At 37.2% G+C, this 26,283-nt stretch overlaps 1 protein-coding gene across 1 annotated transcript in view; it reads left to right on the forward strand.

The window, feature by feature from the left end:
- LOC122350670 (fibrinogen C domain-containing protein 1-like) overlaps positions 1 to 26,283 on the forward strand; it is a 45,719-nt gene that overhangs the window by 11,195 nt on the left and 8,241 nt on the right. Inside the window, exons 2-4 of the mRNA XM_043247348.1 lie at positions 10,784 to 11,263; positions 22,738 to 22,903; positions 23,199 to 23,335. Coding sequence (XP_043103283.1) covers positions 10,784 to 11,263; positions 22,738 to 22,903; positions 23,199 to 23,335 — 783 coding nt within the window. The remainder of the gene's footprint in view (positions 1 to 10,783; positions 11,264 to 22,737; positions 22,904 to 23,198; positions 23,336 to 26,283) is intronic.

Here is a 26,283-nt window from a genome sequence, read left to right on the forward strand (position 1 = left end):
CTCCCAATAGTATTTCCTGACACTTTTTTAACTACGGCTTTCTGGGGGAAAAATGCCTTTCTGTAACAGAAATAAATGACCATTATTAAGCACCACAAGCTGTGACTTCCCATGAGTGATAGAATTTTTTCCATTTGCTTTTTCTCTCTCAATTGCTGAGCAGAAATACTTTCAAAGTCCTGCATCACCTGTGTTTTTAAAAATTTTGTGGCCTTTTAGATTAGGACAAGAATTCAGTTAAATTGAAATGTAATTGATTGTGGTGATAGAGAAAGACAATAAATAGATGGCACAGCTAGTTTAAAAAGATAGCTCACCCCAAAATAAAAATTTTACTCATGTAATTGAAATTCTAATATGCACTATTTAATGGTAGTTACCATTCAGGTGTACCTTTGATGGTATTGTCCCATTTAAATGTAATTTTTTTGCATCTACTACCTGTGAATCATAAAGGTAGTAGAATTAGTATCATAATCAACAATTGCTACAATTTCCCAAAATGGCCAGCGCTACATTAGTATATTTTTATTTTTTTATAGTATTTATTACTATTGTGAATAGCTTTTTTCATTGTAATAACAGTTTTAGTCATTTTGTTTTATGCTTTTGAATGTTTCTAATTGTCTTGAATTGTTTTTTATAGATTTTATTCATGAGTTTTGTTTTTCACTTTTTACAATTTTATTATTTATTTCTATATAAATATTTAGTAAGTAACTATGGAAATATTTTTACATTTATTTTATTATTAAAATATTTAAATTTTCTATATGAATTTTTCATATTTCCAGATATTTTGTTAATCTACATGTTTACTTAAATTAATGCACTAATAATTTTTTTTAACAAATTTAGACATGCTAACAGCGGTGACACTGTAGATGACCAAAATTAGCAAAATGTATAATTTATAATAATCTAGTTTCTTTTTAACCAAGCATTTTGCAATGTTCCTCTGAAATTATTCCGACTACCAAACTAAATGTCACGACTGGATTTCTCCTGAAAATTTTTCATTCCTTTGAACTTTTACTTGAAGGATGTGGAGTGTCTTGTGCGCAAGACAACCAAAACAACATTTTGCTTGCTGCTCAAACACAGCGAGATAACATTTTGATACTGCTTACTTCTGGCATCACACAAATAAGAGACGCCGTTCGCTTTTGCATCTTATGCATTTGCTTTCTCTCTTATGCCATCCATTGGTCCGTGAGTGTGTGTCTGTGTGTGTGTGTGTGTGTGTGTGTGCAGGCTGATCTTTTGTCCCTTGCAGTTTTGATCCAGCGTGTCAGAGCAAAGCCAGAGCTGACTTCTGTGTGTCAGCCATTAGGGAGCGGAGAGGAAGAGTGTGAATGGTGACTTATGGCATCCCTGCAGAAGCTGCTCTCTGGAGCCCAGAAGAGGCCTGAAAGACAAATCGCTGCCTGCACACATCGCTGCCTGTCCTTGGAGTGCACTGACAGGCAAGCCTGCAGAGAGAAGGCACTGTCACTGCTGCTTGCCACTCTGCCGAGTTACGCATACACAAGCCACAAACACACACACACACACACCACACGCTGAGGCTAAATCATGTCAACAGTCAGTTGAGTGGACACACACTACAGTTGCAAACACTTTTTGTTGTATATAGCAGTAAATATATGCTTTGCCTTGAAGATGTTGTGCACATTCCCGAAGTTTATATCATGCAGTTACCAAGGCATCAACTTTGTCACAGATGTTTCCCAAGGCCCAGAGAATGCTGCAGTTTTTTCACCACAGTTGCCAGTGTGATATTTCCAATTTTACAGCAGCTCATTAAAGAAAAAGACACAACATTGCTGCATCAGCAAAAAGTTCAGCAGAATTAACAGAAATAAAGCAGTTTTTTTTTGAAAGCTCACCAATGTTGAATTTATTTGATCAAAAATAAAAAAGTAATATATATAAAGTAATATATTTAAATATTATTACAGTCTCAAACAACTGCTGCCTGTTTTAATATATTTTAATATTTTTAAACAGTTGTTTAATACTGTATGCAGTTATTATTATTATATTAGATAAAAAACCCAACAAAATGACATAATAAAAAACACTACTTAAATAAGTAAGTGTAAGTATAGCGCAGATTATGCGACATTGTAAGATATTTTGAAACCAGATTTAATTCTTTCAAGTAGTGGACAATTTGGTCAATCTGAGTCCAGTTTGAGACATTGTGGAAATCCCTTATGAAACAAATCTCAGATTAAAAGCTTCATGAAAAAGCTCCATTTAAAGATTTGAGATATTAAAGAGAGCTCAGTTGTGATTTTTCTTTCCTGTAGCTGAAGAGGCAGGAGATAAACAACAAAAAAGAGCATTCGCACAAGTCCAAGTTATCTAAGGTTTGCAGAAAGGAGGTTTAGGGTCAGTGGAGGAGGACTATGATTAAAAATTGATGGCCAAGATTTCAGACCCACTTTAGCTGCACATGACGGCCATTTTGTGAAGCAACATGTACCGTTGAAGTGTTGATTTCCTCTATTCGCAGTGGCACCCACTTATTTCCTTTGAGATGGTGAGGACGCAGAGCTCAAAGTCTGACCGTTTCTCTGCAAATGCCTTTGATAAGCTCCACATTGTGCTTTTACGCAGAAAGACCTGCAATTTTTATACAAAGGATACTTCTTTTTTTTGACCCGCGCTTGTATAGATCTTAGTTTGACATCTCAACAGTTGGGGAGCCATTGTTTCCTTTCTGTTTCAATTAACTCTATGTGTGCTACGAGGGAACGCGCTTTCATTTTGAAGTCATATCCCCTGCCTTGTTTACCAGTTTCTACACAGGAAGCAGAATAATTTTTATCATTCACCTCAGGCTACAACGAGCATGTTGCATCGCTTTGACCCGCTGCGAACTTCTCAGATTGTCTTATCTACTTCGGAGATGCTCATGAGATGTTTCAAAGATACGCAGAAGGCCCATCTCAGGATGTCATCACCTATAGGCTCAGAAAAGCAGTTTTACACTTTAGCAAGATGCCGCTTTAATAGCCTCGCTGGAGCTGGAGGGAAGGGGAGGAACAGTCTGCTTTTGACAGCCTCGGGCATGCCCCCCCCCCATGCACAATAAACTATTTATCATTTCAAACCGGCTAATGAAGCCACATATTCTGAGCCAGCACAAATTGTGCTGGTACGTGTGAACGCGCACGTGTGTGTGCGTGTGTGTTTTGATTTGTGTGGCTGCGGCAGTGCGGATCTCGTAGTGAGTCAGTGCTCAGGTTCCCGCGACTTACTGCTGTGCAACGTTAGTGATAAATGAACTGGAGAAGAAGCGCTAGAGTTGTGTGGCCATTTTGCAGATTAAGAATAATCCCCTACATCTGGTCTGCCCAAAGCGCTAAGACTTACTCGTTGGGATTTCTGCTTTCACGTTGTATCACAAGATATTTTTTAGGCCTCGGGTTGCTGTGTAATTCAGGGCGAACGGCGTAGTGATCCCTTAATGCGTGTTGACGGGCGTTGCTTTCAGGCGTTTGGCCTTACAAGTGTCTAATTTGTAAAACAACTGGAGCTTGACCACATTTAAGACTTGTGTGTTTTTGAAGAGTCTGAAAGTGCTCTAGGGGTCTTTGGTTGAAACCTTGATATAAACCGTGGCAGCAGCTTGAACCTAAATGCAATATAACTTTTGAATATGTGATATACGCAGGTTTTTAGGACAGGAAAAAAAGATCAGCATTTGAAATTTACATTAAATGATGCATTACATGCATTACATTTATTTATTTGGGTTCTTTCTTTCTATAGTGAATTCAATTTTAAGTGTCCAAAACTAATAAATGTGTTATTGTACTATCTTTCATATAAGTATTGTATTGATATTAGTATGTATTAATATTAGTATATATTAATGTTTTTTTATTTTGCATTTTGCTTGCAAATTATGAAATCATTTCAGATTTATACAGAAAAATATAACAATCAGAAAGAATGTGCTTAATAAGCACACCTTTAATACATAATAAGCACACCTTATAATATATATATATATATATTTAATATATATATATATATTATAATATATATATTTAAATTAACCAGAAGAGATTAGAAGAATACGTGGCATTTTCAGAAACAAAACTCATAGAAATCAGTCAGCTTTTTTCAGTTCTGAACAAGAACTCTTTCTCGGTTCTCAACCCTAATGAATATGAGTAGCCTATATTCTGAATGTATGCTGTTTGTAGGTCAAGTTACGTACACATTAGCAGATGTTTTTTCATCTGTCTGGGATTGGTTTTCTGCTGAAGCATTGAGAACATTAAAAGGTCACTCATCAAGACCCGTACAGTAGTTAATGAATACCCAGCACTCTTAAATCAGGAAGATCTGTACCTCAAGGGAAAAAGTAAACAACTACATATGTCTGACTGCCAGCCTGTTTATTTCACCAACTCAGTGTATGTGCACAGCTGGTAGAGCATCTTTCTAACTTAAGCTCTTATAAGAAGATTTGGTCGGACCTAGATTAGAGCCTTGAGGCACCCCAATATTTCAGCACGAGCTGTAGATTTGTATTGCAAGATAAAGCAACCACTGAGCTGAAGCAAATATTGTGGTAAACGTCAAATTTGTTATCAGGTGCTGACCGGAAGTGTTGTCCATCTGCCTGTTGTCCTTCCATGCATAAACATTATTAAATGTTTATATGTAAGATTTATTCCATCTGTTACTTGAGGACGTTGGTTGGCAGTCTATCTCTTAAAAATGTTGACATACTTGTGTTCCTTTAGCAGGGTAGAAGGTGGACTGACCACTGTACAAATACCAAGTTAAAATTCACTTCAGAATCAATTTACCATGTTGAAATCAGAAATTACAGCTTTTCAAAGGGCCAAGGAAACAACAGTGATGCTAAGCCATTGAAATAGCTCAGCTATACAAATGCTACATCTTCTCACATGTTACATTCACAGCCTGGATTTATACTTCAATGAATGTTTTCAAAAGCTTAGTGTTGTTTAATTTTCACTAATACCTGGCTAGTTTTAAGGTCATCTTTGTAACAACATTATAGTACAAATTAGAACATATACGCTAAAAAGTGACTTTAAAAGCTTTGGCCTTACAATGAAGCTAAGCTGAACAGACTGTGAATCGCCATTGAAAGTGCCTGCAACCTTGCTGGCTGTTCATTGTATTGAGAACCCTTTAGAATACATGCATTCATTGAAAAACCAATATAAACCTGAGGCAGTTCACAGTCTCATGGTTTGTAATTAACAGAGCTGCATTTATAAGATTAGAAGGACACACAAATGCAATGAGGTTCAGGGTTGTTTTCTTAGTATTGATTGAGTTATGATTAAACCATATGTGTCTCAAGGGTGGGGATGCTGACCCTTCCAAAAAAGAGAGTCCTATTTTTCAGGAACAGAGAGAAGACCATTTTCACTGGTATCTCAATTTCTATAACCTACAATTAAACTAATGGTGAGCTAAACCACCGGGAGAAAATTTTATTGCTTGGAGGTTGCCTTTTCACAGCTCTGGAGACATAATGGAGTTCTTAAATTATATATTAACTTTTTTTTATCAGATGGTACTCTTTCTTTAGACAAAAATAACAAACAAACAAAAAAAAGGAAAAAACAGAAACCTGAGGCGGCCAAGTGTTCAGGTGATGTGATTTCCACTGGGTGCCCCTCTCCTCTGGATGAAGCTTCCTAGATTTGGCCTGAAATTTTAGAGAAGACCACGCTTGTGCACCGTTCACAATTAAATTGAGAAAGTCTTTTAAAATAAGTCTGAAGCCAACAGGATGCAAAATTAGAATTTAGAAATTTAAATTGACAAACTGAAACTTCAGTTGATACATTTCTCCATATTTAAGATTTTATTCTTTCTGTCTTCCTTTGCCATGTGGCCAATTAAAAGGATATTTCACCCAAAAATGAAAGTTTTATGTTTATCTACTTACCCAGGGCATCCATGATGTAGGTGACTGTTTCTTTGTTAGTAGAAAGAAATAAAGTTTCTGGGAGTAAGCAGATAAACATCAAATTTTCATTTTTGGGTGAACTATCCAATGAAAACTCTCATTGATTACTCACGCTTATGTCATTCCAAACTCTTAAGGTGTTTATCTTCGCAAGACAAATAAAGATATTTTTTATGATTTCTGAGAGCTTTCTGACATAGACAGCAATGACGCTACCATGTTCAAGTCCCAGAAACATAGTAAGGACATTGTTAAAATAATCCATGTCACATAAGTGGTTCAACCCTAATTTTATAAGAATGCTATTTTATTCATAAAGAAAACCAAAAATACAATTTTATTAAACTATTTCTTCTCTTGTGTGTATGCATTTCTCTTTTTGCAAATGGGGTGAGGAGCTCTAGTTTAAAGCTTGTGTAACTTAGGTTTGAAAAAACAGATCAAATCTAGTTAAAAATTACACAAAAATCAACAAACGCATTTTTATATCTATCATTAATTAACACTATCTGGTAGGTTTAGTAATAATAATAGAGCATTAACGTTTAGCAACAGTCCATGGGTATTTCAATTTGAACCTAAACCTGTGTTTTCTCTTTAAAACTGAGGTAAAACACAGAACACACATTTCTATGAGACCAGGTTGGCTATTTTAACAATGTCCTTACTGCCTTTCTGGACCCTGAACATGGTAATTGCATCGCTGTCTATGCAGCGTCAGCAAATTTTAGGTGAACTATTCAATTAAATTAAAATGTACACTCAATAACTGAAATAAGAATCCAGTTCTTCTGTGAGTATATATCAGAATATATCTGAATTACTTAGCAGATTTTTCTCTTTTTTTTTGCTCTCCGTTCAATCCTACTGTTGTCTGCCGTTGATGTTACTGTAGTTTTGCTTTCTTAAAGCCAGGCTATGCATTCTTTCTTGTGCTTTTTTGTCGGAAACAAGTGTCAAGAGGAGAACCCGACACCTCACTTACATCTCCCCAATCACAGGCTCTGTCATGTGACATTCCCATCGTGTCAATGCGCTTGACCTCCCTCTCAGTTCCTGCGGCTGGTATCTGTGTCGATCCGTTGTGGGTATCACGGGTCTAAAGAGGGCGTTGGAAAAAATGTGGCAGTGTTTTTGTTCGCCAGCTCCTCTGTTTCACCTCTCCTCATTCAAGAGCCTCGTCTCAGCGCGACAGATAAAAGCCCTTATCAAATATTGTCTGCGCTCAGCTAAGCGTGGCCTTCTAATCTCAACCTGTGTCTGCTCAGAGGCCATCTGAATACCTGCTGCCCACTAGACTGTGAGAGGGAAGTAAAGGTGCGTAGACGCCTCCAAAGACGGCCACGGTCAGGGCCCACCGTCTATTTAAGATGCAGGTCGTGGAACGGCGACCGAATGTTTACCAGCCCTCGGTTTTTCTCCTAAACACCCGTAGAGAGGCTCTATCACAATGAAGAAGAGCAAGATTGATGGTGCGCACGTACGTAGAATAGACGTGCTTGCTGCCTCATTGTGTCTGCGAGGATTTCTCGCAGGGCTGCTCTGGAGGGAAAAGCCGGGTCTCGTCCGTGTCTTTGTTGCCGCGCGGCTGTATGCGATACGCTCGCAGCGGAGGGGTCAGATATAAGCCCGGCTAATTCCTACAGACAGCAGGTATTGTTGCTTTATTGTAACAAATTGATCTGAGACCGTTCTCATCTGCTGCTGCATGATGAAGTGGGCCCGAGTCTTTTGTGCACATTAATTATCTTTAAAATAAATATGACAATGCCTGCGTTCGGCGCGGGAATAGGGCCCCCTTCACCGGGCTGCACTTGTGCTTTTGTTCATAGGTGCCTTGTAAAGAGATACTTTATCACACAAGTATGGAAATACAATATTCTCTGCAAAATAATGTATCCATTACTCAGGGACAGAACACAGGCATCGTAAATTTAGATGTGTTTTACTGGAACTTTTGCATGAGAGCAGGGGCCGTTATTCAACGCAGTGACTGCTAAATCAACATCTCAGAGGGTATATGGATTTTTATTGCGTTTGTGGCTGTGTGTTTATGTGAGCGTACAGCACTTGGTGAATTAACTTCACATAGAAATGTAGGACCACCTCATTTACATTTACATATTTAGCAGAAGCTGTTTTCCAAAGAAGCTTACTTTTTTTTTAGGGTTTTTTTTTCAGTGCATACATTTTATGTTAGACCATACTCTGTTGCTGAACTCTGATTAGTAACCATAGTTTTGGTCCATTGTGCCCTTAGTGTTTTACTTTGAACATGCACATGCATTATAATACCTCAAACTTTTTTCTTTTCTTATAAAGCAGGTTTAACATTTGACGAAAACAGTATAAAATTACATTAAAAAAATTATAACAAAATAAAAATAATAAAATAAATATATGCAAAACATTTTAAATGATTTATTATACATGCACGTACACATTTCTTATGTAATTTCTAACATAATTTCTAAAATGTTTACATTTATTATCTTTTCTGTGTTAGGGCCAGTGAATATGTTGGCAAATGGAAATCTGAACAATACACCTAACCTGAAATATTCTTTACTGCTGATCCCTGTAAATATCTTATTGCAGCTGTGCGCTGCTTCAGCTTGAGTGTCAGTGATTTAATTTCAATCATAAATGGCACTACGGCACATGAGCATTGAGTCACTCTGGCATATATGTAAAAGTGCGACAAATAAATACACAAAATGTACTCGAAGCTCACACGAGGGACTGACACCCGCTGTCAAGTGGAATATTGAAGTGGCACTTGAATAAGAGCGGGGCGAGCAATGCAGGCTCCCCCTGAATAAAAAGACATGGCAAAATGATAAGCAAGCCCTCTCCAGTGCCTGCGTGGCATTCCCTAGTTTCCCATCAAATGTTCTTCACTTCATTTGTTGTTATATCTATGTTTTTTGCTGAATGCTCACACACACACACACACACACACACACACACACACACGTCCGCACGCTGGCACACACTCAGGTAGATGAGAGAGTTGTCAACTCTGGGCACTTAACCAAACCGTAATATTGAGCTGTAAGGCTTATGTCTGTAGTTTCTAGTCTTTTGCCCTGTGGGGATTTGCCTTCCTAGATCCTCAAAGGAAACACTGCTCATCTTGTCGTTTATATTCCAGCCCACCGCTCAGGCCCTGGGCAATCACAGAAATCAGTGTAAAGTGTTCACAAATTATCTTCTGCCACTCCTCTTTCTAATGTACACTGGTTCTGGCTTTGTGCTACATTTTTTAATGCACAGTAAGATGAACAGAAGCTTACATGCATCACAGCCACAATGAAGTGCGTCTTATGTTTGAAAACTGCGCATTTAAAGCAGGGCGCTCAATTTTGTGATACAAAAATGTGCAATTTGCAGTTAATCGTGGCTCCCGCCCTGCTTGGAAATAGAAAGTATGGAATTGTGTGGAAAAAAACTAATGTGTTCAAAAGTTCTGCACCCCCAGCTCTTAATGCATTGTGTTTCTGTCTTGTAGTTCAGTGATGTTTTCGCTTTTTGAAGTGAAGTCCTCCCTCAGTTGTTTTTATTGTGAGATCGATAGATCTCAAAATCATACGGTCATTACTAAGGGTTCAGTTATGCAGAAATGCAGTTTTTCCGGAGGAACAGTGAACAGTTCAACTGCTCAAGACAAGCGACTCAGAAACACACTGCAAAACAAAACAGATGATGCTGATTCTCCAACACAGCATTAAGATTTAAATGAACTTTTGAACTTGTTCATATATGTAAATTCAGGTTTTATTTTGTATTGGTGGACTCTGTGTAAACATCTTTGTGAAACAGCCTTTTCAGGACAGTAGTAAATAAAAAATAACATGCATTTTCTTTAATCACCACTCTTAGTTTTTTTAAATTATTAACACCTTGCATATTCTCTGTACATTTATGAATGGAATTATATACAGATTTAAAGTCCCAGAGGTCATAATGACGATGTGAGCAATTTCATATATTTACAGTGCGTATTATCTCTAGTACATAATGAGGAGCAAATGATGCACATTACGTGTAATTGATGCTTTATCTGTGGGAGAACTGGAATGATAAAACACACAGAGAATGCAGTTGCTTCTTAATCACGCTAAATGAGTAGTATTTTAGCTTTGTAGCTATTCAAAATACATTCACCGCAAACCCGAACGCCACACTAAAAATGAAAATATAATTACCTCCAATATCAGTTTGCATTCGCCACAATTCTTTATCAAAACATCCCCAATTCAGAATGTCCGGGCTCAGAGAAAATCCAGAGTTTCCTACTGTTTGAGGTTGCATTCATGTGGTATGAATACTATCATCCTGACTTAAATTATCTGGAGCAAGGGATGATGATTAGGTCTTAGGCAACCGAGCAAATACAATTTCTTTTCCGTCTTTTATAAACACCTTTGTGAAAAGCCTGAGTTTATGCATTCGGTAGTCTTCAGGTATTACATAATAGCAGATTAAACTTTCAAGAAGCATCTCTATGCATGTTTAATGCTCAACAGGGATTTTTAGAAATTTGTAAGCTGCAGTTGTGGGGAACCTACTTTTTTGAATCTGTGTTATCGGTGTATGTCAGATTTGATATGGCCTCCTGCAAGTTTAATCGGCGTGTATTACTTATGCATCAGCTTTACGGAGTTGTATTTAAGATTAAAATGCATAAAAAAAGCACACACGTTTCCGACTGTCTTTGACGTGCTGGTCATTTTAATGCTTCTTTTCAGACTTGTCTTTTATTTCTGAGTGCTAATGCATTTCGTTCTCTCTCTTATTTTACAGAGGATGAGCTGTAGCTATCTCCTATGCACCATCCTGCTCTTTGTTGCTGTGTTACTGGCTGTCACAGTAACCGGGATCATCCTTCTGATGAACCATTACCAAGCACCCAGCGGCCCGGACGGCCCCCCTCTCATCAGCACTAACCAGGATGAGGGTAATGCCCTGGTAACCATCGAGAGAGGCGACGGCTCCCGCATCAACATCTTCATTGACCCCAACTGCCCCGACTACAACAATAACTTCCTGCGTCTGGAGGGTGTGCAGACCTCGCTGCTGCACTCGCTCACCGACCATGACACTGATCTGAAGTCAGTGAAAGGGCAAGATCGGGCTCTGCTTGTTAAACTGGCCGAGGAGGTGGCCAAGCTGTCCGCCCATGCCAGTCAGCTGAAGATGGAGTACAATGCACTGAGACAAGGCCAGAGCAACATCGGACAGGAGCTCAGCACTCTGCAGACCGAACAGGGCCGGCTTATTCAGGTTAGTTTGGGAAATTTCGCTCCGACGAATTAGACTGAAATGAATCCGTCCTTCGTAGCTGTTGCGTTATCCACAGAACCAAATTCCAGTGCGTACCAAGTCTGGATATCTGGCATGAAGAACTTAGAAAATGAGATTTTAAAATGCAACAATGCTGGGAGGATTCACAATGAATGAATGGTGCCGTTGATAGCGCTGTTTAATTTGCATGTGCTGTTTGCATTGTTTTAGCGCCTGATTCACTAAAGGATTTATGCAAATGAGCTAACCATGCAAATGCGCCATTTTTCAGGCTGGTTCTGATTTTGAGGTTGTTGGGTAATGCTGCACGCTATGCGATCTGGCATACTTTGCTGGGACTGTGCAGCATTGCCCAACTACTGCGGCCCAGGTACCTGATTCGGCTCACTCACCTCACTGGTCTGGATATGTGCCTGGTTATAATGGAACAGCTATTCTAAATTTGGTTTACCGTCTGCTTTCCATGGTGTTAATTGTGCCAGGCGCAAGACTTTTTTTAACATACAAAAAGGCATGTTTTTATATATATTTTTGGGCTACAAAACTATTAATTATGATCACATTTAAAATAAAAGTTTATGTACACATAATATATTTATGTGTACTGTACATACACACAGTACTTTTTAAAATATACATATATATGTGTATGTTTAAGAAGAGTTCATTTGAAAAAAATCAGTAAATGCCAATTCTCAATGTGTAGCTCTCAATTGCTCGATCTGAACGCTCAACACGTTTTGTTGAAAAAGCCGGTATTGTCCACTTTGAAGACTTTGCGAGTTCACAGTTTACTGCAGAAGCCAAGAAGCATCCTTGCAGTTTTTGAACAACAGAAGCCGATAAGTCCACTTTAGCGAATCAGAGCGCTTTATTTAGGTCAGGTGACAAGGCAACCTCATTTTGAAAAGACACCAGCTGAGAGGAATTTCATCAAAGCTGACTAAAAGCGATCAAGGATGGATCATTTCGATTTAACTGGATATCTGTGATATCTTCACAGTGTAAAAAGTACATAAAAGCTGAAATGTTTCAGAAAACTTGCAAAAGCAGTGCGTTGCTATGGGAAAAGCTCAGTGTATTGCGTGTGATCTCATCTATACAGTCTATGATCATAACAGCAACGTTTGTCAAGCATCTACATTTTCTTCTGAGGAGATTACCGAGATTTCTCGAGTTCGCACTTACATATAATTAATCATAGTAAAAGTAATCGTGTTTGGCGCTGTCAGGAGAGGGCTCAGAACTCGCCGGACTCCAGAGTCCAGGGTTTTTTCCTCTTGTCCGTGGACAGCGGACAGAGCTTAGCGTCGTAACTTTTAATATTTTTAATTTGCAGTCTGAGAAGAAAGCACAAAGCTTATTGCGATTATTGCATTTCAGGTGCTCCACAAATAATGTTTAGTGAGGTTTAAACATCCTCAGAAAAAAAGCATAGAGTCAGTAGCCTAGAAGATTAATCTTGAGATTCAAAAATCCATACTAGTATTGATTGAAAAATAGAAATCAATATTTTTAATCCAGCACTAGTGTCAACACAGCTGACATGTTTACCTGATGTAACTCATCCACATTGAGTGCACAAAATAGACAATGACACATTCAGTCAGAGAAATGCTAATTAAACAACGCTGTTTCAGTCATTGATTTCAACCTTCCAAAACTATTTCAGCCAAAGTAAAAGCAGACATTTTTTGCAGCCATTACTCCAATCTTCAGTGTCACACAATGCTTCAGAAATCATTCCAATGATGATTTGCTGTGCAATTTTTAGCAATGGTTTTTATTAGTATCCATTTTAAAAATCCACGTTTTAGCTGCTTAATATATATTTTTCCCCATTCAAATTCTCCACATTCTCAGTATAACCCAGCTTTATGTTCTGTGTGGCATCTGATTACACCTGAACAGGCCTTGACACCTATATGAAAACCATATTTTGCATTTTGCAGAACTTTTAAAATAGTTCGGCTCAACTTTATAAGTACCATACCGCTTGCCTCTCCTTCACCTGTGTCATTATTATAAAAGCCTTCATCAGCGCCGTCTGGATTGTCAAGACGAAAGACTGAAAGAGAATCACAAGCACCATTACTCACATTGTCCCACAATCTCCCACTTTATGACCTTTTATGAGTCTAACACTCACTGATTACAGCAGACTGAAAGATTATTTATCCTTGACAGTAATTTGAGGCTGAAATACTAGGTTTCTCAAACATTCAACAAACCTCCTAGTGTTTACAAGATACCATTTGTCTCTTCCGCCAATATGTTGTTGGCATACTAAAGCTCTTTATGAGCTTTTCCTATGTGATGAACAGCTCTGTCTTCATTTCGTTCTTTCTATTTTTTTTTTTTTTAATTGAAACTTGAGGGAAGTGACTTGCCCATGAACTAGCAGGGGATTGAGCTCACACTATGCAGCCGTATGCCAACATCCACACTAGGCACACACCTCATTTTCACTGCTTTTGAAGATTAGATGACAAAAGCATTGGAGCACAGTGGTATCAAACAGTGGAGGACTTTATTCGATGTGGCACACCACAAGGAATTTATAGTAGAGAATTCTGTCGACCTGATGATGTCTGTTTAAGGAGATAGACCCATTTGAATTTGCTTTATTGAGCTATGCTGCTTTTATGGCAAAAAAAAAATTATATATATATATATATATATATATATATATATACACATATATATATATATATATATACCATATACTATATATTTACTATTAAAAATATTATATATATATAACTATTATAAATATTATATATATATAACTTTTGAATGGTATTAATCTTAATTAATACATTTTTTAGGTTCTAAATAATTATTTTATATCCTGCAATTGAACAAATTTTATGATATAATATAGTACTATATAATATAGTACTATTCTAACAATGTTTATATTGTAATATGCATATTATGTCACATATTTACATCATCTTTACATCATATTTATTCATGTATTTTTACATGCAGTTGTTTTACTATGACTGTATAATTTCAGTATGCTTGATCAAGATTTGGCTGTGCTGCTTTTTCCTGTAAAACATTTACAGTTCATAGTGTTATATATATTGACCAATATATTGTTTTATATGTTATTATCAAATCAACTATTTCTTTTCCTGTAAATAGTATTTTTGTTATAGGGATGTCTCAATGATCTCTGTCAATAAATCTTATCAATTATGGCACAATTGTCCCTATTTTATCAAAGTGCCGTAGGTGTCCTGTGTGTCTGATATGTGATAGCATCATTTCAGACCTGGCTCTGGAGAGCAGGAGACAGAATGAGAGACAGATGGGATCTGCGGCCCCTACATTCAGATCAGTGGTTTATGAATTCAGCCAGTAAACTAGGGCCGTGCTTTCATTAGATTCCCTCGGCCAGACAATAAAAACACAGCCCCATCAATAGGGATGATTGGGTTGAGAAAAAGGGGTTGTATTCCTCAGCCTTGTGGAGTTTAGACTATACAGCCTGGTAATATCATGGGAGCTTTTTATTATTTATCACAGAGTCAGAGATAACTTCATGATATGGATGGATTTCTCAGCCCAAGGGACATATATACGCTTGTCGTGGTTAGCTTGATGGGAGTTATAAACTGGTTTGCGCGCTCTCTCCTTGAAAACCGCAGAATAAATCTGAAAGCAAATATGTGGCCATTGAGAGGAATTACAAGAATACCAAACGAAAGTTCTGAAGGGTAATTTCAAAACTTAATTACAGATATACCATGATATCCTGAGCTTATATTAGATCTGTCTGTGTTTACTTACCTTATACAGATGAAATGAAATGCAATATCTGCTCAGTGCTTACTAGAAAATAGTGGATTCAGTCATGTTTTATGAAATAAGCTCAATTAAATCATAACAGGCATTGTTAAATGTGTTTTTGCAGGTATTTTTTCTTATGTACAAACACAGCTGTATGTGATCGGTCTAACACTGTAGGGAAAATCGCTTCTTTCTGTTTGAGTGGTCTGATATTAATATAAATCTGCTTTAATATATTTTAAAATGTAGTTTATTCCTGTGATGAAGAAACTGATAGCATTACAAGTGTGGCAAGATCATTCAAAAGCATAAATCTATATTATATATATTTTTAGGATTATTTCATGAATATTGGAAATAAAACACTTTATAAAAATTGTAATTAAAATAGTTTTGCCAGTCAGCTTATTCAAAATTTTTGAAACTCAATTGTAAATATCTGCTTAAATTTTGTTCTAAATCATTAATTCAAAATGGAATTGTTGATTTATCATTATTCCAATCGTAAAACAACATTATTTATTTTTATGTTGTTTATGATTCAACTTAAAGCTGGTTATGTAAAAAATGTTCAAAATGGAAAAGTTTGGAATCTTATTATTTTTGCAATTCCAGTTTTCACCTCTAGTGGTGCAAAAATCACATGCTTTATTTTTGATCAGTAGAAGACTTATTTATTCCATTGACAATGAAATTGCAGAGATGCTAAGTAAATCTTTTCTCGGGGTGTCTTTGAAGGATGGATAAAGGTTTCTTTTATGGATCCCAAGGTGTTAGCAATCTGACTCGGCAGAAGCCCTGTATCATTAATGAGGTTGGCTGAATCCAGGACTCCTTAGTCATTATCCCACCCCAGTGCTCCCGAGAAACTAGAACACGGGGAGCATGGTGACGCATTGGAGTGAATATGCCACTTTTATAGCATAACTTCCACGGAATGTTACCACTGTGTAACATTGCGTGAGTCTGCATGCTTTTGATCCGAGTGTTGCAGCTTTCTCACTGTTAAAACTCCATTGCATACACTTTTAAAAATAAAGGTCCAAAAGGGATTTTCACAGCAGTTTAATACAAGAACCTGCCCTTTTTTTGTTCCCCAAAGAGCCTTTTAGTGCGAGCAGATTTTGAAATAACTATTTTTAATGTGAACATTTCAACATTTCTAAATAACCTTTTCCCCTGAAAATAATCTTTAATGGAATTAAAATGGTCCACGGATGTTAAAAGAACAAGATGTAGATAACTTTCTTAATTAGAACAGATTTGAAGAAATGTATCATTACATCACTTGCTCACTAATGGATCCACTGCAGTGAATGGGCGCCACAGAAAGAAAGTCTAAACAGCTGATAAAAACATCACAATGATCCATAAGTAATCCACATGACCCCATCTAATAGTTAATATCTTGTAAAGTGAAAAGCTTCATGTTTGTAAGAAACAAATCTGTCATTAAGATATTTTTAGTTTGAAAAGCATTGCTTTCTCTAGTGAACAAGTCAGCTCATCTGAATCAGGAGAGAAATATGCACAGATCAAGCACCATTTACGGTTCAAAACGGTACTAAACAAATATGTTGGATGGATTTTGATGTGACCTTTTCACTTGATGTATTGTTATTATGGATTATTTTAACCTGAAGTGATCGTTTAAAGCTAAAACACCGTAATGATGTATTTATTAATTACAAAAAAGCATTTTTGGACTCTCATTCTGACGGCACCCATTCCCTGCAGAGGATTCATTGGTGAGCAAGTGATGCAATGCTAAATTTTTCCAAATCTCTTCCGATTAAACTCATCTACATCTTGGATTGAGTGAATAGATTTTCGGTTATGGGTGAACTGTTTCTTTAAATGTTACTCTGGAACCTTAGATAGCAATAGATCATGCTCTTAAAAATAAAGGTTATCTATTAAAAACTGTGACGAATCATACTTTAATCTCTTTATTTCTATTGCAAAGTCAGCTTAAGCTAAAATTAAATGGCGTTTGTAAATAGTTGCACGTTGATAACTTTCATGGAATGCAATTTGTTTCCGGGATGAAGCACAAGTACCTGCCATCTCCCTCTCCTCGTTAAGACCAGAGTGCTCACAACTAGGTCACTGCCACGGCTGCAGAGTTGGCAGCACATCTGAGGTGGCAGGAGATCAGTAACATGCATTTGGGAAAGTAGTTTGCACCTCACTATTCCACTTTAACACCAGTGTTCAGTGTGTCTTGTTCAGTGGGTTTTGTAAAGGGCAGGTACCCTCTGATAGTCTTTTTTTTTTTAAACCTCATTTGGTCCTGCAGGAGAACTTATTAGTCCTGCTACAGGACCTTATTAAAACTCTCTTGTTAATTATGAGCGCAGACTCATTAGAGCGGTTGCCTGGGGGGATTGCTGTGTGAAGAGAGAAGCAGCCTTGCAGCCTTTCTTTCTTTACGATAAACTTTTGGCAAAGAGACCACTTTCTTTTGCCCTTTGCTTTGGAAGGTGGGTGGAGGAAGGAAATGTTGACTCATCTGTCAGCCAGACTTTGAAATTAATACATGCTGACACTTTCCCTTTTCTCCTGGCAAAATTGCATCTGTCGTCTGCCTCGAAACGCTAGGATGGTGTCTCGAAAGAAAGATCAGTTTCGACGTAACTTTTTTGTGCTTGTTGTTATGCCTGTACAGTCACATTATTGTTAATTATTTGATTATTTAACTATAATTTCACTTTCTTAATTGATGAATAGGATATATATATATATATATATATATATATATATTTTTTTATAATTTACTTTTAATTGTAAGTGCTATAACAGTCTTTCCTCGGTTTGATGCTCTACTCAGTATCTGCTCAATTAACATGCATCTGCTCGTATAGTAGCCTACTGCTCATGCTCAAACTCTATCAAATAACAAAGTTCAAAAAGCAGAGTCCACGCAAATATGCGCTGAGAGGAATTTCCTATGTAGTATACTTGTTCCTGTTTGCTATAGCTCTACTGTGCTGTAACATACAGTACTGTATACAGCTGCTGCTACCCTCTTGTGATTTTAATACTGCATTAGTAAATGTTGCAATTAACATTAACCAATTTTAATAAATTAATTAATAAACTATTGTTCATTATTAGTTTGTGTTATCCATAGTAGTTTTAAAGGATTGTGTTTTTATTTTTTTATTTATTTATTTTAATTATTTAAAAAAAAAAAAAAAAAAATTATACTCTCACTGTCTCTGTCTCACTTCTCCTCCCCTTGTTTATTCCTTCCCTTCTGGCATGTACTAATTTGAACACTCCCTGTGACTGGGTGTTATAAGCACTTACTCTGTCTGTTTGTCTCTCAAAAATGAATCGCTGTTGTACTCTCAATTGTAAGTCGCTTTGAATAAAAGCGTCTGCAAAATGACAAAATGTAAATGTAAATGTATTCAGTATCATTCAAATTGTGTTAAATAATATTACAAAATGTATATATGTATGTATATATTATTTAAGAAAATAATAAATAATCATTACAATGCATTTTTATTTATTTGGGCCAATTGCATTCAGAATTTTTTGGTTTCGGCCCAGAATTTTAATTTCAGTGCATCCCTAATATATATATAATAAACTAAACGTAATTTATTCCAAACAAAGCTTCAGAATTTTTTTCATAGATATCACTTATTTTGATGCAATCAAAACACATTTATACATTTTAAGCGTGACTTAAATGTTCAAAGGTGTCCATACTTTTTATATGACAATTTATTGGTATATGTTGGCATCGCTATGAAATTAGGCCTGAAATAACTTAATAGCAGCACTATCTGAAAGCTCTTTTTGTAGTTCCAGAGAATTTAAAATGAATGCACAGTCTATAGGAAGCAGAATCTTGTGTTTCAGTCATTTGCATACTAAGAAAGTTTTGATGTGTCAGCAAGCAGCACAATTTTCCCTTTGGTCTCCTCCTGTTCGATTGTGCTTATTAATCTTTCGCCTTTGATCTATCATCAGTCATTTCCCAAACTGAGAGCTGTGTTCCAAACTTGGATGCATACTCTGTTGGCGAGATTATTGATGATACGGAGTCTTGCGGAGGAAGCGCGTTGGAATATGTCTGTGATTAATGGAAGCCTCTCAAACAGGAAGCAAATTCCTTTTAAATAATGTTTATGCCATCGATGTCCTGGTCCAGTCTGGATATGACAAATGGGCCAGGCAGTACTTATTTAAAAGAGTGGCTATCTGTGTCTCTTTATCTGCTAAAATGTTTTGGCATGAGACTCTTAACCTCAGTTCATTTTCCTCTATCATCTCCTAACATGGTTTTAGAGCGATGAATGTACACAGACCTATGTGCAGTCAGTGAGCGCTAATGTGGCCTGTACCATGCCGTGACATTGGCTGTGCTCGTAATAGCTTACTATCTTATCGTTCTTGCTGGTTCTGCAGTATACAGTTCAGGTATATTGGTATATTCACATAAAATACCTGCACAATCTGCTACGTTTGCCTTATAAACCAGAGTTTACGGTGTGGAATATGATATCTCACAATGAAGTGCGGTTGACTTGATCTTCCAATTACAGTGTGATATACAATCCAGAAATAATAATATTCTCATTATTTGATTGGATGACCAAACACACAATCGGATTAAAAAGGCAAATGGGCTTTTATTTTCGAGATGCTAGCAGATTCAATGTGATGATGAGGTCATGCGGTGTTAATGTTGTTTACTGCACATGTATATTATTTTTCAGGTTAAAATTTAATTTTCTAGCATAAATGTAATCAGCCATACTGAAGACACGCATGCTCTTTTCCTCCATTTTTTTTTCTGGATAGCTATAAGATGCTCTTTTGCACTTTATATTATTGACTTGGCCATTATTAAATATGAATGTATTTTGCAGTACTTTGGCTAACTCATTAATTCTCATTCACATTTGTAACAATAAAACGAGCAGGATCACCTTGGTTTTATGAAATGTTTTATGAAATGTTTTGAGTGTCCTCACTTACTTTGTCTGTATAAGAAAATGTCCTAAAATGATATTGGACTAGACATGCACAGATAAAAAAAAAAGTATATTCTGTAACAATAGATGTTCAAATATTATTACAGATAATTTATATTATGATTAATGATAACAATATTCATAAATAAATTGATGATAAATGTATTTCTTCAATTGTTTAATTTTAAACTTACTATTTAAAAGCATCCGTATATACTTTACAAATGTTTGGATACTCAAATACAAACTATACTGAACTAAACTATGTCAATGTAGATAATAATTCATGTAAAGACACCAATAAATGATAGCAATAATTCTGTAATCAAAATTATGTGCTCCCAAATTTTGATAAATGCATGCAAATGGTAGATGTTTTTCCTTTAAGAAAAGGGAAGATTGATGTGTTTACAAATTTGAGTTTTGACAAATACTTGAACATGTTTATGCATGTCAACAGTCATTGAAACATTCATCACGAAATAATGGCTACTGTTGACATACTGACATACTCTTTGTCATAAAATATATGTATGCAGTAAACAATGTATTCTGTTCCAAACACAGCCATTGAAATTGATAGTTCAAGGTGAGTTTTTGACGGCCTGGATCTTTTAATTGGTTGTTTCCTGCTGTGTGCTTTAATGAAAGAGAGTCGCTGTTTAGAGTAAATGTGGTGACTGAGGTCTTGCGTCCTGTCGAGTGTATGCCAAGAGGTTCAAGCCATTCAACAAATGGGTTTAGTTGGAGGTTATATCATGCATTGTACTTCTGGGGACATTATGTTTTTTTTTCCATACATGTGATGTTTTTCTTTTGATACTGGATGGCCTCGTAATGATAGACGTGTTGCTATGGCAGCGTTTTGAGAGCTGCGAGTGCTAATGTCCTGACCATCCGCTCGGTGCGTCAGCCGTCATCAACTTCAAGCAAGTTCACACACACAAACACACACCAGCTCACACTTAGCTTGCGGTGTGACACAGCGACATATGCGCATTACGAGGACTTGTTAACGACTCACTCTCAAAGAACTCGATGCTCGTTCACACCCCAAAGGAAAGCTTTACGCTTTCATGTGTCATAGGAAACGAGCTTTACTTTAGGGCTAATTTTTGCTAATCGCCAACTGAGCCTTCTATATCCTCCAGTGCCGCGTTGATTCATGATGTTTGATGTGAGACACGGAGACCTGTCCTTGGAGAGAAGTGCACAGTTTGCCTCACTCAGAATCAAGTTTTTTTTTTTCCCCATCGAGGTGACCTGAACGGCTTTGCTGATGCAGGCAATAAAGAGAGCTGTCTGGGAAACTCAAACCGAGCGGTTTCCAGAGCCGCTGGCCGTGCGCCTGCTAAACTGAAGCGCTATCAGTGTTGTGCAGCATAGTGCACCTGTTACTTTAATGCAGTGCCGGGGACCACATGCTGATACAGAGACTCCATTGTTGTTATTGTTTAAGCCAGGCTTTTAGGAAAGGCCAAAGTCAACCAAAGCTCTGTTGTAACGGCACGGAAACGCCAAAGAAATCATGTCCAAACCAGGTATGACGCAACGCGAGCTCAGCAGCAAGCAATTTATCCACACAAATGGTAATGTTAATGTCAACAGTTTGATAAAAAAATGTTTCTTGAGTAGCAAATTAGCATATTGAAATGATTTCTGAAGGATCATGTGACGCTGAAGTAGTGATGCTGAAAATTCAGCTTCGCATCACAGGAATAAATTTATATATCGCAACTGATTAATCGTGATTATTTGAATAAAAAATAAACGGTTTTGCGTAATTTGTGTGTGCTGTGAATATTGTTTACATATATTATAGTATATATGTTGAAAATTATTTAGAAAATGTAAAATAAATACATGTTTTTATAACATTAAATTCAATGCCTAAAATTATTCTTTATAAAATCAAGGTATGTGTGTGTCTGTGTGATAAATAATAAAAAAGACCCGTTTCTTTGTCCTCTCCACTTTAGCCTCTGAAGCCTTTGACTCCACCCAAAGAGCTTACAGACAGCCGAAACAAGAAAAGCTATGCCATCCCGTTAGGATGTAAACATACCCACGCTTATTATTACGCCTCGGCCGCTGGAATCTTGGATTTCCCTTTCTGTGTCACCACTGGAACGCGACTGTACAAATATAGTACAAAGTACAAAGCCTATAATTAACATAATAAATAATAGTTTAGCATTCTAATACGCTACATTGCAAATATGAAAAAGTTACAAAATACCTGGTAACGTTAAGGTAGACGGTACGCTTCATTTCGCAAACAGTTAAGTGCGGAAGTAGTTAAAGTATACTTTGTCAGTCTGTGATAGATGCGGTCAGAATCAGCACATGGTCACTGGCTTTGATGTGAAGTCCGCATTTGCTGTTCTTCTGCTGGCGGTTATCAAACAGCGTTGCATTGATGTGGGTACCCCCTTCTGGATTGAGAGGATTGCCTATATTTGTTAAAGGCTGCATGCACCAAACCAAGATGTCTGTACATGATACATGTATTGTGCCAGGTCTATATAAATATATACATATACATATATATGTATGTTTTATTGATGTCAAGGAATTGTCTGGGTTCACATATGCGACTATGTAAGCCTTAAGCGTTGTTCTTTATACTTCAAACTTTACCTTGCTTTCTCTTTCCAGCTGCTGTCGGAGAGCCAGATCAACATGGTGAAAGTGGTGAACTCTGTGAGCGATGCGCTCAGCTCCATGCAGAAGGAAACCGGAAACATCAAGAGCCGTCTCAAGGCGGATCTGCAGAGGGCTCCGGTGCGCAGCGTCCGACCCAAGGGCTGCGCCGGTGGAGAAGGTAAAGAAAAAAAAAAACCTCCTCATTAGTCACATATTCTCAAGTCTCCAGCCAGCCCTAATGAGCCCTAGAATGGTTTCACACCTATTCCCTCATAAGCTTTCTAGCAGTGTGAAAGAAACATGCCACTGCTTAGACAGCAGGTGCGAGATGACAGGTTTGAAGTCTGAAGCTTTCTTTTCTTACGCCGTACCTCGAACAGGGTTTCTCAAAAAAAAAACAAAAAAACAAAAAAAAAAAACGTTATGGCATGTAATGTAGATTGATGATGCTGGCATGTTGTATCTTCTGGCAGGTTCCAGACCCCGGGATTGCAGTGACATCTATGCCAGTGGGCAAAGAGAGGATGGTATCTACTCCGTGTTCCCCACACATTACCCAGCAGGCTTCCAGGTCTTTTGTGACATGACGACTGATGGGGGCGGATGGACGGTGAGTGGCACAGTTCCCAAAGTCAGCGCCATACAGTACCCCAGCAGGATGTTGTTTCCGGTCACCTCAGAACCGTTTTTTTCTCAAAATATATTTGAATTGACTGAACAGCCGTAGGAATAAAAATCACTAGTAATGAGTCACTCCATTAGGCATTGACTTGTTAAGCGTCGCTCCCACGCATTAGTAAGCAGGTCACAGATACGCCGCATGAACGCATTCGCATGCACAAACACGCTTCAAACCGATGTTTCACAAGTGTACAGTTCATTACAGCAGCTGCATACAAAATAGACTGAGCAAACTATCTATTCCGAGAGCATTATCTTCCCATTCGATGCACGCAGGAGAGTTTTAATTTCATGCTCTTTTGAATAAAAATAAAGATAAGACGTAGGGATGGCAGTATATATCATGCTGCGATAGAAGAGTGCCAGTTGGTAAAGATTCTACTGTGCCGTTTACGCCGAGCTTAAATGCATTTAACAAGTCTGACAAGCAGAAAACTATAGAGTACTCCAAAATGTGTCACAGACAGGTCCTTCCAGCTTTTTTGACTACAGTGTGAGTGATTTACTTTTGGTGGGTTTGCACTGACTGATTATTTATCTGCTATGAATGATCTTATCATTAGGGTCCCGTTTGAGTTTAATCTCAATTTGATTGCAGATGATGTGACGCTCAGAACTTAAATTTGGTTTATTGAGTATAAATAGAATTAAATTATGGCTTATAGGAGGAAGTGAAACTGGAAGTTTGTCTAAGCCACTGCTCTGTTCTTACCAGAGGAGCCTGTTTAATCATAGATGGTAAATATACATTTTTATATATAGTTTAAATATATAATTGCTTTCTATCTATCTATCTATCTATCTATCTATCTATCTATCTATCTATCTATCTATCTATCTATCTATCTATCTCTATACTGTATATTTTATGAACATTAATTCATAGCCTGTAGCGCACTGTGTAAAATTGCTCATACAGTACGATAAGGTTTTGATAATGCTGCTCACCACATACACGACAGCTATTTAATAACTTCTACAGTGTTTTTTTAGCACCATTATTAAAGAGTCCACTTTGTAAAATTGCAGTTGCAGTGGCACACCGTTGATTGCTTCAAAGTGGCACGTTTCCAGGTCTTGCTTTTCAGACAGCATGTTCCTTCTTCTTAAAAATGGTTTAATCAGTTCTCAGGGATGAGTTTTTGAGCTTGTTGGTAGGTAGCAGTACTGCTTCATAAACAAATGGCTTCAGATCCTGTATTCGTTATTTTCAATCCTCCTAGCACCTACAGAAAAGCACTTTGTTTAAATTTAATTTAGCGCTATTATTTGTAAAACCAACTGATTAGACTATGTGAAACGTATCTGATAATGAATAATTAAAAGAACACTGTTACCGCCGTATCCTCATTTGCTCGCTGTCCTCAGAGAAGATACTTTGAACAATACTTAGTGAACATCACAAGCTTTACGTAAGTCTGTCTTTGTCTACGCAAGGCTATTGCAATGAAAAGAGATATTTCAAATAGCAGATGGCGTTACTAAGTCTTTCAGCATCCTGATAAAGACACAGTAGGAGGCAGGCTGACATCTGCAGTAAAAGGAAAGAAGATATTTGATGACACATCGTCTTTATGGTCATCAGCCTCTTAATGTATTTCGTTAAGGTCAGTGGTAGAGGCGGAGAGGACAGGACGGTACGTATGCAGCCTCCAGAGGACAAATCAAAATGTTCAGCATACTGAGGTTAAAAAAAAAAAAAATCTAAATGGAATTTGAAAAATTAATTAGTCAATATCACACAACATTTTCACCATTACAACTGTTTAGCAATTCTATAAACAGTTCAAAAGGCAAATACAATATTATTTACATTATTTTTATTAATTATCACTTACATTTTAGGCGGAACAACATCTCATCTCATATCAGACAGTCGATTCATTGCTGAATGGTTCAGTGTTTTGAACGAATTGGTTGAGTGAAAGCTTCGTTATCTGATAAATCAGCTGTTTGAACAAATTGCTTGAACAAATGACTCATTTAACTCATTAAACGATTGCTACTGGCACTTACTGGCATTTTAAGTTGAAAAACTATAATTTCCACAATCATTTTTGTGTATTTACTAAAAAAATATATCTCATAATCAATTTTATCTCGTAATATATTTTAATGCAGTTGTATTTAAATCTAAATAATTTAACTTTATTAAATTATTGAAATTAACTTAAAATATATAAAGTGTGTGCGTATGTGTGTATAGCCCAATACCATAGAGCCCCCACAACATAACCCCCCAAACACATAATAAATCCCAATTTGACCCCTGCTTACATACATAGTGTTAAAAAGAGTGACATATTGTATTCCCTGATTACTGTCAAAGCTGCTTTGCGGCAGCGAGAGAGCGTTAGCTTAGCAAGTCGTCTTTCACTGCTAAGCGTGCCGGGAGCTCTGGGAATCTGAAGAGGCAGAAAGGAACTGTTACAGGGAATTAATAGATCCAGCGCCCCTATTCATCATCTGCGGCCTCAAGCGGTTTTTGATGAGGATGTGGGACTTTTCTGCTGGTAGCGGAGTAGATCAGGCCGAGTTCAGACGGGTCACGGAGATGGGGGGGGGGAGGGTGTAATTTCACATGCTCAGACATGCACACAATCCCTGCCACGGACATTCCCAGTTAGCGGTGGAATGAACTGCCTCTCTCCGCCTCTCCAAACGCTCAGTCTCTGGTGTTTTATTAAAGGAATAGTTCAGCCAGAAATGAAATTCTGTCATTATTTACACACCCTCTCGTTGTTCTAAACCCACATAGTGTAAATCTTTTGCTGTTGAGCTAAAAGGAATACACTTGTGACGATTATTTTATACCGCTTTTTTGTAAAACAGTGGTTCATAGTGGCTACGTTTGTGAAACACTAAAAGGAACATACA

This window comes from Puntigrus tetrazona, chromosome 8 (genome assembly GCF_018831695.1).
Source record: "Puntigrus tetrazona isolate hp1 chromosome 8, ASM1883169v1, whole genome shotgun sequence".
NCBI lineage: Eukaryota > Metazoa > Chordata > Actinopteri > Cypriniformes > Cyprinidae > Puntigrus > Puntigrus tetrazona.